The following is a 15,014-nucleotide window of genomic DNA, read 5'->3' as shown; positions in this document are numbered from 1 at the left end:
TCAGAGGTGTATACAAAAATAATATATTATATATTATTATATATTATATTAATATTTGAAAGAATATACTTGTGAGGTTGGACTTGCCATGGAAGTGGGCTAAGAAAGTGACTCCACAAGGTAATCTCGATGAGCACTATCTTTCTGGTAATAGTCCTCCAGCTCAGGTAAGCCTTCCGTTTATTCCTGATCTCCATACAGACATCGAGAATAATGAAAGAGGCTGTTTTCCGCAATGCATCCATCGATTCCAGCATATAAATTATGCCAATATCGAGGCGATGCGTGAAAACGGCTACGAGAGGAATCTATTTAAAGCAATCTATTCTTGATTCCAAGCCTTGAGCTTTACGCCGGACTCAGGAGTCTGGCCCTAACAGGTAAGTTTGGGTATGTATACAAGGCCCTTGGCCATAAGGGTAAATGTCACGGACAGCCGTCTAATGTTCCAGGGGCAACTCCCATGGAAATGGTAGCATTGGTAGTTAGTGCAGTAGTTACTATGGTTCTGGCCTGCACTCCCCTCAGCATGGTGGCATGGGTATACCGTTCCCCATAGCAACCCCTAGCGGACACAGTTTGAAGTTCCCTTGAAAAGGAACATCTCAGGTTACTTATGTAACCATGGTTCCCTGAGTAGGGAAAGAGACACTGCATCCTCTAGCTTCCTGCCATGCTTCAGATGCAAGCTTCTGATGAAGAAGTGGAAGCCTATTTATATTATAGTCACACTGGTGTTGACGTCATGGGCTGTCGCCGGCCAGTGAGTTGTTGGTGTTTTTCAATGTACGCTTCAGACACGGGGCACGACGAGGTTTTCCCCATAGCGACCCCTAGAGGCAGCAGTGTCTCGTTCTCTACTCAGGGAAACATGGTTACATAAGCAACCTGAGACGTTTTGCTTTGCAACTAAAAGTTATGCATTTATGTGGCCAAGTGTAAATCTAATGTGCATAATCGAATCAAATTCGATAACAATGTCACTGATCAAGAGCGATGCAAAGAAATGTAAATAGGACATCTGAGGTGTTTTGGGTGCACACTGTGGTTTTGGCTTTTGGCTGTGATTTTGGTTGTGGACAACTTAGGTTTACTGATTTCACCTTCATTTATGTACTTTGCCTGTTTCTGCAATGCATTCAAGTGGATAATCTAATCTGTGCTACCATCCTAATGAAGTGAATTAATTACAGGAAGTGTGCTAGGGCCAATAATATGAACTGGAGGCACATTAGACCATGCTAACTTTATGGGAGTCAAAATTAAAAACAAGCTTTGAAAGACATATTATTCACCAGGAATCACTGCCCTTCCCTTAATTTACAAATATAGACGAAGAAGAAGGTTTTCTGAATGAATAAACTGGGGTGTAGGCTATTTCTGTGCCACTGAAATAGACAGACGTACATAGATTGTTACGCTAGGTAAGTGAGACAGGAGGCAAAAGCAAGTAAACAGTGTTTATTGTAAATGACGTGCTGATGGAGGGTCGGAGAGTGACGCAGGAATCTGGATGGCAGCACAGACTGGTGAGTCGGTGCGTTGAGTGCGCTGGTACAGATGACGGTGGTGGTAGATCCGATAGAGGTGATGATAATCCGTGTACGAAGGGAACAATCCAGGGCAAACCAAAACAGGAGACAAAGCAGGACAGGAACACGAGAACCAGACATCTAACACGGAGGACCTCAAACAACGATCTGACAAACAAGAGACGAAAGACAGGGCGTTATAAAGGCGGTGGGGATGAGATGCACCTGCCGCTGATCAGGCGATCAGTGGCCACACCCACATGAACCAATCAACATGACATAACCAGACTACAGCTGGAGACGGTGCGTTCACGAACCGTGACAGTACCCCTCCTCCTAAGGACGCCTCCTGGCGTCCCCAGAATCTCTTACCTGTCGATTGTAATCATCGATAAGGGAGTGATCCAGGATGTCCCTGGCAGGTACCCAACTTCTCTCCTCCGGACCGTAACCCTCCCAGTCCACCAAGTACTGAAATCCGCGTCCCCTCCTTCTAGAGTCCAGAATGCGATTTACCAAATAGGTGGTCTCCCCATCTACGAGACGCGGCGGGGGAGGAACCGGGGTAGGCGGATTAATGGGAGAATGAAATACGGGCTTAATTTTGGACACATGAAAGGCGGGATGAATTCTCCTGTACGTAGGAGGGAGTTTAAGGCGGACTGCCACCGGACTAATGATTTTGGTGACAGTAAACGGGCCAATAAATTTGGGAGCCAATTTATTAGATACGGAACGGAGAGGAATATTCTTGGTTGAAAGCCACACCCTTTGACCCACGACGTATACGGGAGGCCTAGACCGGTGGCGATCGGCCTTGGCCTTGGTGCGCGCCCCCGCTTGGAGTAGAGTCTCACGGGCTCTGGTCCAAGTGCGGTGGCACCTCTGGACGAAGGCGTGAGCGGAGGGGACCGCAACTTCGGATTCCATACTGGGAAAAATAGGTGGCTGGTAACCTACACTACACTCAAAAGGAGATAGGCCCGTAGCTGATACTGGTAAGGTATTGTGGGCGTACTCCACCATAGACAATTGTTGGCTCCAGGAGGAAGGATTCTTGGAGACCAAACATCGCAACACCCTTTCCAAATCTTGGTTGGCTCTCTCGGTTTGCCCATTGCTCTGGGGGTGAAACCCTGAGGACAGACTTACAGTCGCTCCCAGTAGTCTACAGAATTCTTGCCAAAATTTAGCCACAAATTGGGGTCCCCTGTCGGAAACCACGTCTATCGGGAGGCCATGTAACCGAAAGACGTGGTCTACGACGGTCAACGCTGTCTCCTTGGCTGAGGGTAATTTGGGCAAGGGAATAAAATGGGCCGCCTTCGAGAACCGGTCCACCACGGTTAAAACCACCGTGTTTCCCTGGGAGGGTGGGAGGGCGGTAATAAAATCTAGAGCGATGTGGGACCAGGGTCTCGAAGGAACCGGCAGCGGTTGGAGTAACCCATCAGGGGGCCGATTGGAAGTCTTACCAGTGGCACAAACCGAGCAAGCCAAAACAAAACTGTGAATGTCGCGAGCCATAAGTGGCCACCAGAATCGTTGCTTGACTAAAAATCTAGTACGGTTAACCCCTGGATGGCAAGCTACATTCGAGCAATGTCCCCACTGGATAACGTTGGACCTTAATCCCTCCGGCACAAATAAACGGTTCGGTGGGCACCCGGGCGGAGGCGTTACCCCTTCTAAGGCCGTTCTGACCTTCGATTCGATCTCCCATGTGAGAGTGGAGACCACTAATGTCTTCGGAAAAATACTCTCGGGAGTGGACGGGCGTTCGGAATGGTCAAAAATACGCGACAAAGAATCGGGTTTGATATTCTTGGAACCCGGGCGGTACGAGATAGTAAAGTCAAAACGTCCGAAAAAAAGTGCCCACCGAGCCTGCCTGGAGTTCAACCTCTTAGCGGTGCTAATGTACTCTAAATTCTTGTGGTCAGTCCATACTATAAAAGGAACCCCCGATCCCTCTAACCAGTGTCGCCATTCCTCTAATGCCATCTTAACTGCCAACAATTCTCGGTTACCAATATCATAATTTCGTTCTGCCGGAGATAAACGATATGAAAAATACGCGCAAGGATGGACCTTGTCGTCTAAGGGAGAACGTTGAGATAACACCGCTCCTACCCCCACCTCTGATGCGTCGACCTCCACCACGAACTGACGCGTAGGGTCCGGGGTAATCAGAATAGGGGCTGAGCTGAAACGGCTCTTCAGTTTGGCGAACACAGCCTCAGCTGTGTCCGACCACCTGAACGCCGTCTTGGCGGAGGTCAAGGCGGTCAGAGGTGCGGCTAGTTGACTGAAGTTGCGAATAAAACGCCGGTAGAAGTTAGCGAACCCCAGAAACCTCTGTAGGGCCTTACGGGAATCTGGGCTTGGCCATTCTACCACAGCCTTAACCTTCTCGGGATCCATGCGTATTCCCTCAGTCGACACGATATACCCCAAAAATGGAATTGACTGTGCATGAAATTCGCATTTCTCCGCCTTGACAAAAAGCCCATTCTCTAGCAACCTCTGAAGCACTCGTTGGACGTGCTGCACATGTTCCTGGAGAGAAGAAGAAAAAATCAATATGTCGTCCAGGTAGACATAAATGAACTGATCGATCATATCTCGCAGCACGTCGTTAACAAGTGCCTGGAAGACCGCTGGGGAGTTGGAGAGCCCAAACGGCATAACCAAGTATTCAAAGTGCCCTCTGGGGGTGTTAAAAGCGGTCTTCCATTCATCCCCCTCCCTGATCCGAACCAAATGATACGCATTGCGTAAGTCCAGTTTTGTGAAAATTGACGCTCCCTGCAACCTCTCGAAGGCCGAAGACATCAACGGCAAAGGATAAGTATTCTTTACCGTGATGTTGTTCAGTCCCCGGTAATCAATACAAGGTCGCAGAGACCCGTCCTTCTTTCCCACAAAAAAGAACCCCGCCCCCGCAGGAGAAGAGGAAGGGCGGATGAATTTAGAAGCTAGAGAATCAGAAATATATTTCTCCATAGCCTCCCTCTCTGGAACCGAAAGTGAATAGAGTTTGCCCTTAGGCGGAGACTTACCTGACAGTAAATCTATGGCACAGTCGTAAGGACGATGCGGAGGAAGAGAAGCAGCCCGAGACTTACTGAACACTTCCTTCAGATGGAGGTACTCAGCGGGCACGTTAGACAAATCCACCGCCTCCTCCTGCAACACAGACACAGACACAGACGGACAGGCAGACACTAGACAAGACTCATGACATCTTTTGGACCAAGACAAAACAGAGTTAGAGAGCCAGTCAATGCTAGGGTTATGGAGGAGGAGCCAAGGGTGTCCGAGGACAATGGGTGCCAGGGGAGAGTCAAGGATGTGAAAGGAGATGGTTTCGGAGTGATTGCCAGACGTGATGAGTGTGATGTCCTCAGTGATGTACGATATGGTAGGAAGTTGCTGGCCAGTGAGGGCGTGCACCGTGATGTGGTGCGGAAGGGGTTTGAGGGGGATGTGGAGCTTGTGAGCTAATGTGCTGTCCATGAAGTTACCTTCTGCCCCGGAATCCAGTAGTGCCTGACAGTGATGTGTCTGTGCTGACCACCGCAGCCATACCGGGAGGAGCGTGGAAGATGATGGTGATGATGATGATGATGAGGTCTTCTCGGCGGAGATCCCACCCGATAGTAGCCTCATACGTACTACCGGGCCTGGCCTTTTACCGGACAGGCGTGGGCTTGGTGTCCGGCTCCCCCGCAGTAAAGGCAAAGGCCCAGGGACCTCCGCCTCTCCTTCTCCTCCCGGGAAAGCCGAGCTCGCCCTACCTGCATGGGCTCGTGATCGTAGACGGGGCTGGCCACGTCCCCGCCGCTGAACCGCACGTCTGCCGGTCCCCTGGATGGGGTGTTGAGTAGCCCCCTCCTCTCCATCCGTGCCAGACGTGCGTCGACCCGAAGGGCCAGCTCAATGAGCCCATTGAACGACGGGGGAAGGTCCAGGGCGTAGATCTCCCTCTGGACGCGGTCAGCCAGCCCATGCAGGAACATGTCCCACTGCGCCTCCTCGTTCCAATGGCACTCCGCCGCCAGTGTCCGGAACTCGATGGAGTAGTCCGAGACGGATCTTTCGTGCTGGCGCAGCTCCGCCAGCCTCCTGGCCGCCTCCCGTCCTGCGGCGGCCCGATCAAAGACCCGTCTCATCTCGACGGAGAGGGCCTGGAACGAGGCGCAGCATGGGTCCTGGTTCTCCCACACCGCTGTTCCCCACAGTGCCGCCCTCCCAGAGAGCAGGGTCAGGACGAACGCCACCTTGGCCCTCTCAGTGGCGAACGTCCTAGGCTGGAGGGCAAAATGCATATCACACCGGTTAAGGAACGCTCTACAATAATCGGGTTCACCTGAGTAAGCCTCCGGAATCGGGAGGCGTGGTTCCGGCTGGGAGGGGGCCTCCGATGGTGCTGGTGGAACAGGCGGTGTGAGTGGCGCAGTGGGGGCTCGTAATAGCTGGAACTGTTGGGTGAGCTCGGACACCTGCGTCACTAAAGCCTGGACCGCGCGACCAGTGTCGTTAAGAGTCCGCTCCTGGGAGTCCATCCTCCGAACACTGGCGCTGAGGAAAGCTTCGAGAGATGAAGGTTGGTTACTCGCTGCCTCCATGTTGTAGGTCAGATCGTTCTGTTACGCTAGGTAAGTGAGACAGGAGGCAAAAGCAAGTAAACAGTGTTTATTGTAAATGACGTGCTGATGGAGGGTCGGAGAGTGACGCAGGAATCTGGATGGCAGCACAGACTGGTGAGTCGGTGCGTTGAGTGCGCTGGTACAGATGACGGTGGTGGTAGATCCGATAGAGGTGATGATAATCCGTGTACGAAGGGAACAATCCAGGGCAAACCAAAACAGGAGACAAAGCAGGACAGGAACACGAGAACCAGACATCTAACACGGAGGACCTCAAACAACGATCTGACAAACAAGAGACGAAAGACAGGGCGTTATAAAGGCGGTGGGGATGAGATGCACCTGCCGCTGATCAGGCGATCAGTGGCCACACCCACATGAACCAATCAACATGACATAACCAGACTACAGCTGGAGACGGTGCGTTCACGAACCGTGACATAGATATTATAAACAAATATTTGTTTGTTAGGGATATCATTCATCCATTTATTTGCAGGAAACTGTTGAAAGAGTGACATTCCGATCTTTGGTCGTCATAAACTAATTTTTGACAAATATTTAGAGATCTCTCAAGAGAGAAAACAAACACATGATTTATGCTGGGCCACACATACTATACAACTGATGCTGCTAAGATTTAGAGAGGATTTTGCAATACTCAAGAGTTCTTTTCAGTCAATTTCACCTAATAGTCTATGCCAATTTACTTTATTCAAGATGTCTTTCCTTTCCTTTACAGGATTATCATGACTTTTCCAGTCGTTTGTAATTATAAAGGTTTATAGATAGATAGATAGATAGATAGATAGATAGATAGATAGATAGATAGATAGATAGATAGATAGATAGATAGATAGATAGATAGATATGTATACACTCACCTAAAGGATTATTAGGAACACCATACAAATACTGTGTTTGACCCCCTTTCGCCTTCAGAACTGCCTTAATTCTATGTGGCATTGATTCAACAAGGTGCTGAAAGCATTCTTTAGAAATGTTGGCCCATATTGATAGGATAGCATCTTGCAGTTGATGGAGATTTTTGGGATGCACATCCAGGGCACGAAGCTCCCATTCCGCCACATCCCAAAGATGCTCTATTGAGTTGAGATCTGGTGACTGTGGGGGTCATTTGAGTACAGTGATCTCATTGTCATGTTCAAGAAACCAATTTGAAATGATTTGAGCTTTGTGACATGGTGCATTATCCTGCTGGAAGTAGCCATCAGAGGATGGGTACATGGTGGTCATAAAGGGATGGACATGATCAGAAACAATGCTCAGGTAGGCCGTGGCATTTAAATGATGCCCAGTTGGCACTAAGGGGCCTAAAGTGTGCCAAGAAAACATCCCCCACACCATTACACCACCACCAGCAGCCTGCACAGTGGTAACAAGGCATGATGGATCCATGTTCTCATTCTGTTTACGCCAAATTCTGACTCTATACCATCTGAATTCCTCAACAGAAATCGAGACTCATCAGAGCAGGCAACATTTTTCCAGTCTTCAACTGTCCAATTTTGGTGAGCTCGTGCAAATTGTAGGCTCTTTTTCCTATTTGTAGTGGAGATGAGTGGTACCCGGTGGGGTCTTCTGCTGTTGTACCCCATCCGCCTCAAGGTTGTGCATGTTGTGGCTTCACAGATGCTTTGCTGCATACCTCGGTTGTAACGAGTGGTTATTTCAGTCAAAGTTGCTCTTCTATCTGCTTGAATCAGTCGACCCATTCTCCTCTGACCTCTAGCATCAACAAGGCATTTTTGCCCACAGGACTGCCGCACACTGGATGTTTTTCCCTTTTCACACCATTCTTTGTAAACCCTAGAAATGGTTGTGCGTGAAAATCCCAGTAACTGAGCAGATTGTGAAATACTCAGACCGACCCGTCTGGCACCAACAACCATGCCACGCTCAAAATTGCTTAAATCACCTTTCTTTCCCATTCTGACATTCAGTTTTGGAGTTCAGGAGATTGTCTTAATCCTTTAGGCGAGTGTAGATTAATCAGTATACTGTAGCTATGTGACACACCAGTTTAAATCAAACTAGTTTAGATTGCTTGTAGTAATGTGTTAATCTATCAACAAATTCTACTGGAATATGATATACTCCTGCAAATATCTGCATTATCAATGGTAGCTTATTCATACAACAGATGTGCCATGCATTCAGAAATTCCACATAATCACCAGATGTAACGGCTTTGTGAATTCATTATCTTCACAATAAATCATCCTGATAGGTCTTATCGCCCAGACACCTGTCACTTCCCGAATCCTCACTCTGATCGTGCTTCACGCTGGAGCCCCATCCACAGACACTCCCCCAATAAAAGCACATGTCCGGTATAGCTCTTTCTGATGAACGCATTTATATCCTAATGCAACTATATGCAGGAGAAAATTTTGGCTTGGGTAAAAAAAAAAAAAACATGGATCTCATTCATACGTTATACTGATTTCTTAGATGAGTGGTAAAATGCCTTTTACAAATAAAACACAAGGTCGAGATGGTTAAAAATAAGTTTACAAATTTGTGTTAAGCGTAGCAGTGTGCACACAAGTATACAACACTATGAAAGAAGAAGCCACGTTTGTCTGCTGTTAACCATCTAGCCAAAGAAAATGTTAGATTCAGACAAACATGGTTTCCAAACACAGTCTCACCATAACAGTGGTGAGGTGAGACAGCGTGACACATTCTGCTTGTATTTCATAGTACAACAGTGAAGTACTATAAAAATGGTCACAAACAGATCAAATGCAGGTATTACTGGTGTAACATTAATGTCTTATTGAATATGTATGTCATTCTATTGTGTTCTACTGCACAATGCATTTTTATTTTTTATTTTTTATCTGAAACATTTCTGGAACCCTTTTTTTTTCAGTCTCCGGATTTATTTGTTTTGGCAATATTTTATCTTAAACAATCATTCCATTAAAGTATTTTGAAATTGAACTGAGAGGGTGGGGTATGGTTAACAACTCTCATGGGAAACCAAGAGGAGTGGCACATATAAACTGGAGAGAAACGCCACAGCACAAATTTACTTCATGACAATACATCAAGATACTACGGCATTATAAGTAAGGTCGAATCTGTATCAAACTAATAAAACTACCAAACCACCAAAAGTGCATGAATCTACTAAACTGTCAAAACAACTGCCGTGCTATAAATAGTATAATAACATGCCTTTGACAATTATGTAGAGACCAATGTTCATTATTTTAGTTACAGCATAGGTCGTAGGCTATTCAAATATATAGGGTTGCTTCCGTAAATTGCATTTTGGTTTGCTGTTTGCCATTTCAAATCGTTAAATACAAAAGTTATATCACAGTCTTTAACTTCGTCTAGTATAAATAGTCTCAAGTGAAATCTAAAGTGGAACCTGTGCGTAAGAAGCGTATAACGGAACTCCTCATGTCCAAACCGACGACATTCCTAATAAAACGCATATAACTTAACATTATTTAGTTTTTATTTGGACTTACCTTAGCTGTACCCTCGTCGATGCTCAAAGAGACCGTGAGAAGAAAAAGAGTGACGCGTGGAAGCCGCATCTTCACACCTATGAATAATGTCCAAAAGGACACGCTGCTGACGGATTCTTCTCCGTTTCAAGCAATTATAGTCTCTCTTTCCCCCGAGCTTGAACTATACGTTTGTCTGCATCTTTGCTCTAAACGTTATGTGGCTATTGTGGAATGTAATGTCTTGTAGAAGAGCCACCACGCCCCCTGTCAGGACCACGACCACCCATCAACACGCACCGAGACAACCCTGTTTAGAGCGTTTCAGCATTGTTAGGGGAAGTTTAAGTCTTGGAGATAAGTAATTCTCTTTAAACAGCTTTGGCTAGGTGGATTTTTAGGTTAGACAACCAACTTTCCCAAAGCGCGAACGCATCGGGGTTGCGCGCTTGAGACTGGAGCGTGCGCTATCTGAGGTAAACTTCTGCCGTTACTTCACTTTCAATAATGGACAGGAGTTGGCTTAAGATTAAACATATGAAGTTTAAATGTGTACTTTTTTAACTTAACACTTTTAAATAATAACAAAACAGACTGTCTGACACATTAAATGGTACCAAATGGTAGCTGTGTTTTTGGAACATGTTAGCTATAAGAAACGACTAGCAACTATAGTGTGATAGCCTTGAGCTAGTATGTTCGTTGCTGGTCCATTGATATCTTTAAGCCAATGACGTTTTTGACCAGATAGAGATCAGTTAGCATGTTCCAAAACACATCTGCCGCCTTATGCATCTATTAACAAGGAATATGAGATCGACAAAGATACCAGGACATATAATTTAAATATGAACTAAGGATCTACTGCTTTAAATATGAACAAGGATCTACTGCTGTTCAGATAGGCTTAGGACAGTGAGAATTAACTTGTAACTTTCAGATCATAAATCTGCAACTTTCAGATCATTGAGTATGCAGTAACAAGATTCTGGAATTTGGCAGAAGGAGAGATTTCATCTGTTTTCTGGCTCGCATGGAGGGTGAGAAACATCTACAGCACTGGAACACATTAAGGTAAAATCTGTTTTTTTCTTGGTGTTGTAGAATCATGTGTTTTCCCTTGTATATTAAGTCACTCTTTTTTCATATTGCAGGTGTTTTCTGTTGTGTTTTGCAGTCCTTATTCTTACAACAGGGGTCAATGCAGTAAGTGTGCTTTTAATATTACTATATTAGTTGGACAAAATTAAGTACAGATTGTGTTGTCAGATTTGTGCCTCATTTATGGTCTTACACACTCAACAAAACCTTAAGGTTATTGGGAGTGTCCTTGTTTGCATTACAAGTTCCTTATTTGCAATTCACAAATGTTTGCCATTTACAGATCTTTTCAGTGTGCATGTTCCTTTCATTCAAAGCTTGTTTGATTTTAAAGCCACATTTAATTTCGCCCATGGTTGTTGGTGATAATATAATCAACTGGTTAGCTCAATGTTAATGTTAAAAAGCAATTTTCTAAGAATACAGGGTTATTAAAAGTTGTGATGAAATGGAAATAGTGACAGATGTTCACTTCTGTATTGTGATGTATATCCGAGTATATATTGGATTGTTAAAAAAAGAAAACCTGTAGGATGGGAATTAGTTTTATGCATCGATTATTGATTGGATGTCGACATGTTGGTGTTGCACTCAAAATTGGAGAAAGATGAATGCAAGCTTTAAAGGAATAGTTCGCCCAAAAATAAAAAATTGTTAAAATTGACTCACCCTCAGGCCATGCAAGATGTAGATAAGTTTGTTTCTTCTTCAGATTTGGAGAAATGTAGCATTACATCACTTGCTCACCAGTGGAACCTCTGCAGTGATACAAAATACAAAAAGCTAATAAAAACATCACAATAATTCACACCACTCCAGTCCATCAATTAACATATTGTAAAGTGAAAAGCTGTGTGTTTGTAAAAAATGTAATAAGACTTGTTTTAACATCAATTTGTTGCACTGGCCTAGAATATGAGTCCTGCTTCTATGATATTGCTTTTCCCCGTGAAAAAATAATAATAATCTTGTCTGAATCAGGAACTAAATATGCACAGATCAAGCACCATTTACTAGAAAAACTGTTTAAGACAATATATCTCGGTGGATTTTGATATGAGAGGACAACAGGGAATTTATTTGTTCACTCGAGGAAACATTATGGATTATAGACTCGTATTTTGGCCTGAAGTCACAGTTTAAAAAGATAAAATGCTTCAACTAAGGATTCAACTACAGCTCTTCACTACATAAGATGTTAATCGATGGACTGGATTACTTTTGGTTTATTGTGATGTTTTATCAACTATTTGGACTCTCATTTGGACGGTATAGATTATAGGTTGTTCAATAGGTTATCATAATCACTGTTAATTATGTTTTGTACAGACTTATTGCTGTCTCTGGACAATATAGTAGTAGCTTTACCACTGGACAGCAGTCTCCACATGAGTTATGATGAGTGTGTGAATTCTTCTTACAGTCTGAGGATGATTTCAACATGAGAACATCTTTCTTTTCCTGATCCACATGCACATATGTGTTTCTGGCAAGCAGCCATCACCAGCAGCAAACACAGCAAGTTCAAAAGGGCTGATAGTTTGCCAGCCGCCTGTAAAAGCTCCTTCAGCTGTAACCTCATTCTATTAGCTGTAGATCTAGCTGTGGTATGCATCTTGGCACCTTGTTTTTTAAAGAAGATATTGCATAGTGTATAAGGTGATTTTATAATAACATTTCAATCTCATAATTCCAATAACTCAGTTTACAAGACCAGTATATAATAATTCAGTCACTCTCAGACTCACGGTATTAGTTTGCTCTCAAGTTTCAGTCAGGTCCATTCCAAGGTTGTCTGCTGATACAAATGTTTATTTTGAACAGTAATAGCATCTGAAATGGCAGTTTGCACTTAAAGAGATTGTGATGCAGTCAGTGAAAGGTTTTCTTTCAGAAAAAGCTGTTTTCACTCTTTATCCAAGTTTTACATGGTTTTAACATCACAGCAAAGTGATACTATAGATGAAATGTCCAAATTTGTGTAAAGCCATATGAATAGAGAATGTAGTAACAAAGTTTTGGAAGAAAGTATAAAAGATCATAAAAATAACAATTATTTTTAAAGATTCTTTTGCTAATTTAATTAGTCAACATTTATATATTTAAGTGTTTATATGTTATTAAGTTGTATATAATTTATAATGTTTTGCATTATTCAAAGGCCCTTTTGTACAGCCATGGAAATAGAGAGAAAACTAGAAAAATTGGACAAAACAATTAAAGTATTTTTCATACTATTTTCAGATGCTTTTGTTCATTTAATTTGTCAACACTTAAGTGTTTATATGGTATTTAATTTGTCATAATTGATCACTTTTTTTCATTAATCAGAGGCCCTTTTGGGCTTTAGGTCAGCCATTCTAACAAAATACAGCATGTGTTTCTGCCGGGAACTCTCTGTACAAGGTAGAAATATTTTACAACTAATTGAAACTAATTTCAGTGAAAAGAAGAAGCCTTCTTGTCTAAAGCCTTATCAGATTGTTTGCCTCCCTGATCAAAAACTTGTGACAGCAGAAGGCTGAGGTTGTGCATTATACTGTTACAAGTAGTGTAGTGATTTCTGGTTTCATGCAGGCCAAGCTATTTTTAGTCAGGCAATGATCCGGCCTGCAGGGTATGGTTATTGTAGGTGACCTCACTTGGGCAGCAAAAAATATATGGTGCATGATGAAGAAAATTAGATTTCCCAAACCCATTTTTCCACATTTTGGAAGTTTTCCAAATATTTGGATTCAGTCTAAATCTAACATGATCATGCCCATAAACACATTGAGTCTGACTTTTTTAAATTGAGAGCTGGATATTATTATTTTCATGTGTAATGGAGGGCAGCTGGTGTGAGTTTTGTGCAGGTAAAACAGATGCATCTGCATTTATCTAAGTAATTATGCTGTTAGCCTTCCAAACACATATGATTAATGATTTAATTAAAGCTCTGACATAATTTATCAATGCTCAGATCTGTCATTTGAAAAGCATTTTGAGCTATTTTACAGCATTAGATACCCTTAAATATGTTTTATAGTTATACCATAGTGTCTGTCATGGATATTAAGCACTTTATTTGACCCCTTTCTTCTTATGAAAACATTTTAAGAATAGCATTTTGGGAAGGGATGGGAAAGTTTGATTGTCAGGAAGTTCAAAATATGGTCATTTGAATCACCTTTTGTTTGTTGATTGTGTGGGAAGATTTTATGATATTATGTTCATCCCTTGAGGTCGATTACTGGCTCTTGTTGTTTGACCTATGTTTGAATAGAAAATTAAAGAAAATGAAATAGTTACAGCACAAATAAATATATGCCGCAATGATATACTAGTTAATTTTGCAAGAGAGCTTTTAAAAAATAATTGCATTAAAAATACTGTATTTATGCACTGCCTGTAATTCTGTTGGAAATTCCTTCGACCATATAAGGGAAGAGGAAATGGATTCACAGCATGGTTCCTGAGGTTGTGCACGAGGATCAGAGTGCACGTGAAGGAAAAGTGTGCACTCTATTCTGGTTTGAATGGGTGGACCAGCACTGCATAAAAGATGTCTGTTGGTCATAAAGCCAGGAAAAATGCTGCCAAAATGATCTGCTTGGTCAAAAAAGCAAAACAATCGGGTTAAATCTATTGTGTTCACTTAGAGGGATCAAGGCAGGATGTAAAATTGTTCAGAGGGGAAGACCTATGCTGAGAAGCTCTCAGCCTGAGTGACACTGCAAGTAACACAGTCTTTGACATTTTTGGGATGTGTTGGTTTTGTAGCAGATTTAAATTCTTTAGATCAACATAGTGTATGCGTCTGAGTGAGTATGAAGCTGGCTGTAAGTTGGCCCACACTGAAAGGGTAGTTCCCACAAAAGAGCTGTAGTGGCTCCACCCATGTCCTGTGTCAAATAGCAACCCTCTTGACCTTATACTGGTATGAAGTAAAGCTGGGAAAGAGCAGCACGCACAAAACAGTAAAACACACTTTACAAATATCACAACGGAATCAAAAAAACAGACATTTAATCTTCGTGTTTTTGCAAGTCATGAGGCTTTTTGGTGTTAAATTGCTAAATACCATGTAGAAAAATCCATAAGGTCCCAACAATGTAAATCTGTGTTTCTGTTCCAAACAAGCTAAATGAGTGATATCTTGTTGACATCAAAATATGGTCTGATTGGCTGTGATTGTGTCATGCTGCACAGCATTTTCATCTTCAGTGTAGACACACAAATTACTTGCCACTGGAAATGTA

At 43.2% G+C, this 15,014-nt stretch overlaps 2 protein-coding genes across 2 annotated transcripts in view; one reads left to right on the top strand and one right to left on the bottom strand.

Annotated features, from left to right (window-relative positions):
* LOC132152739 (collagen alpha-1(IV) chain-like) overlaps positions 1-9,904 on the bottom strand; it is a 61,339-nt gene extending 51,435 nt beyond the window's left edge. Inside the window, exon 1 of the mRNA XM_059561598.1 lies at positions 9,694-9,904. Coding sequence (XP_059417581.1) covers positions 9,694-9,762 — 69 coding nt within the window. The 5' untranslated portion in view covers positions 9,763-9,904. The remainder of the gene's footprint in view (positions 1-9,693) is intronic.
* Positions 9,905-10,507: 603 nt separating this feature from the next.
* Positions 10,508-15,014, top strand: part of LOC132152574 (collagen alpha-2(IV) chain-like) — a 101,876-nt gene continuing 97,369 nt past the window's right edge. Inside the window, exons 1-2 of the mRNA XM_059561327.1 lie at positions 10,508-10,746; positions 10,827-10,878. Of these exons, the coding sequence (XP_059417310.1) occupies positions 10,706-10,746; positions 10,827-10,878 (93 nt within the window). The 5' untranslated portion in view covers positions 10,508-10,705. The remainder of the gene's footprint in view (positions 10,747-10,826; positions 10,879-15,014) is intronic.

This window comes from Carassius carassius, chromosome 11 (assembly GCF_963082965.1).
Source record: "Carassius carassius chromosome 11, fCarCar2.1, whole genome shotgun sequence".
NCBI lineage: Eukaryota > Metazoa > Chordata > Actinopteri > Cypriniformes > Cyprinidae > Carassius > Carassius carassius.
The sequence above is the reverse complement of the archived record's forward strand: the minus strand, read 5'-3'. Positions and strand labels throughout refer to the sequence as shown.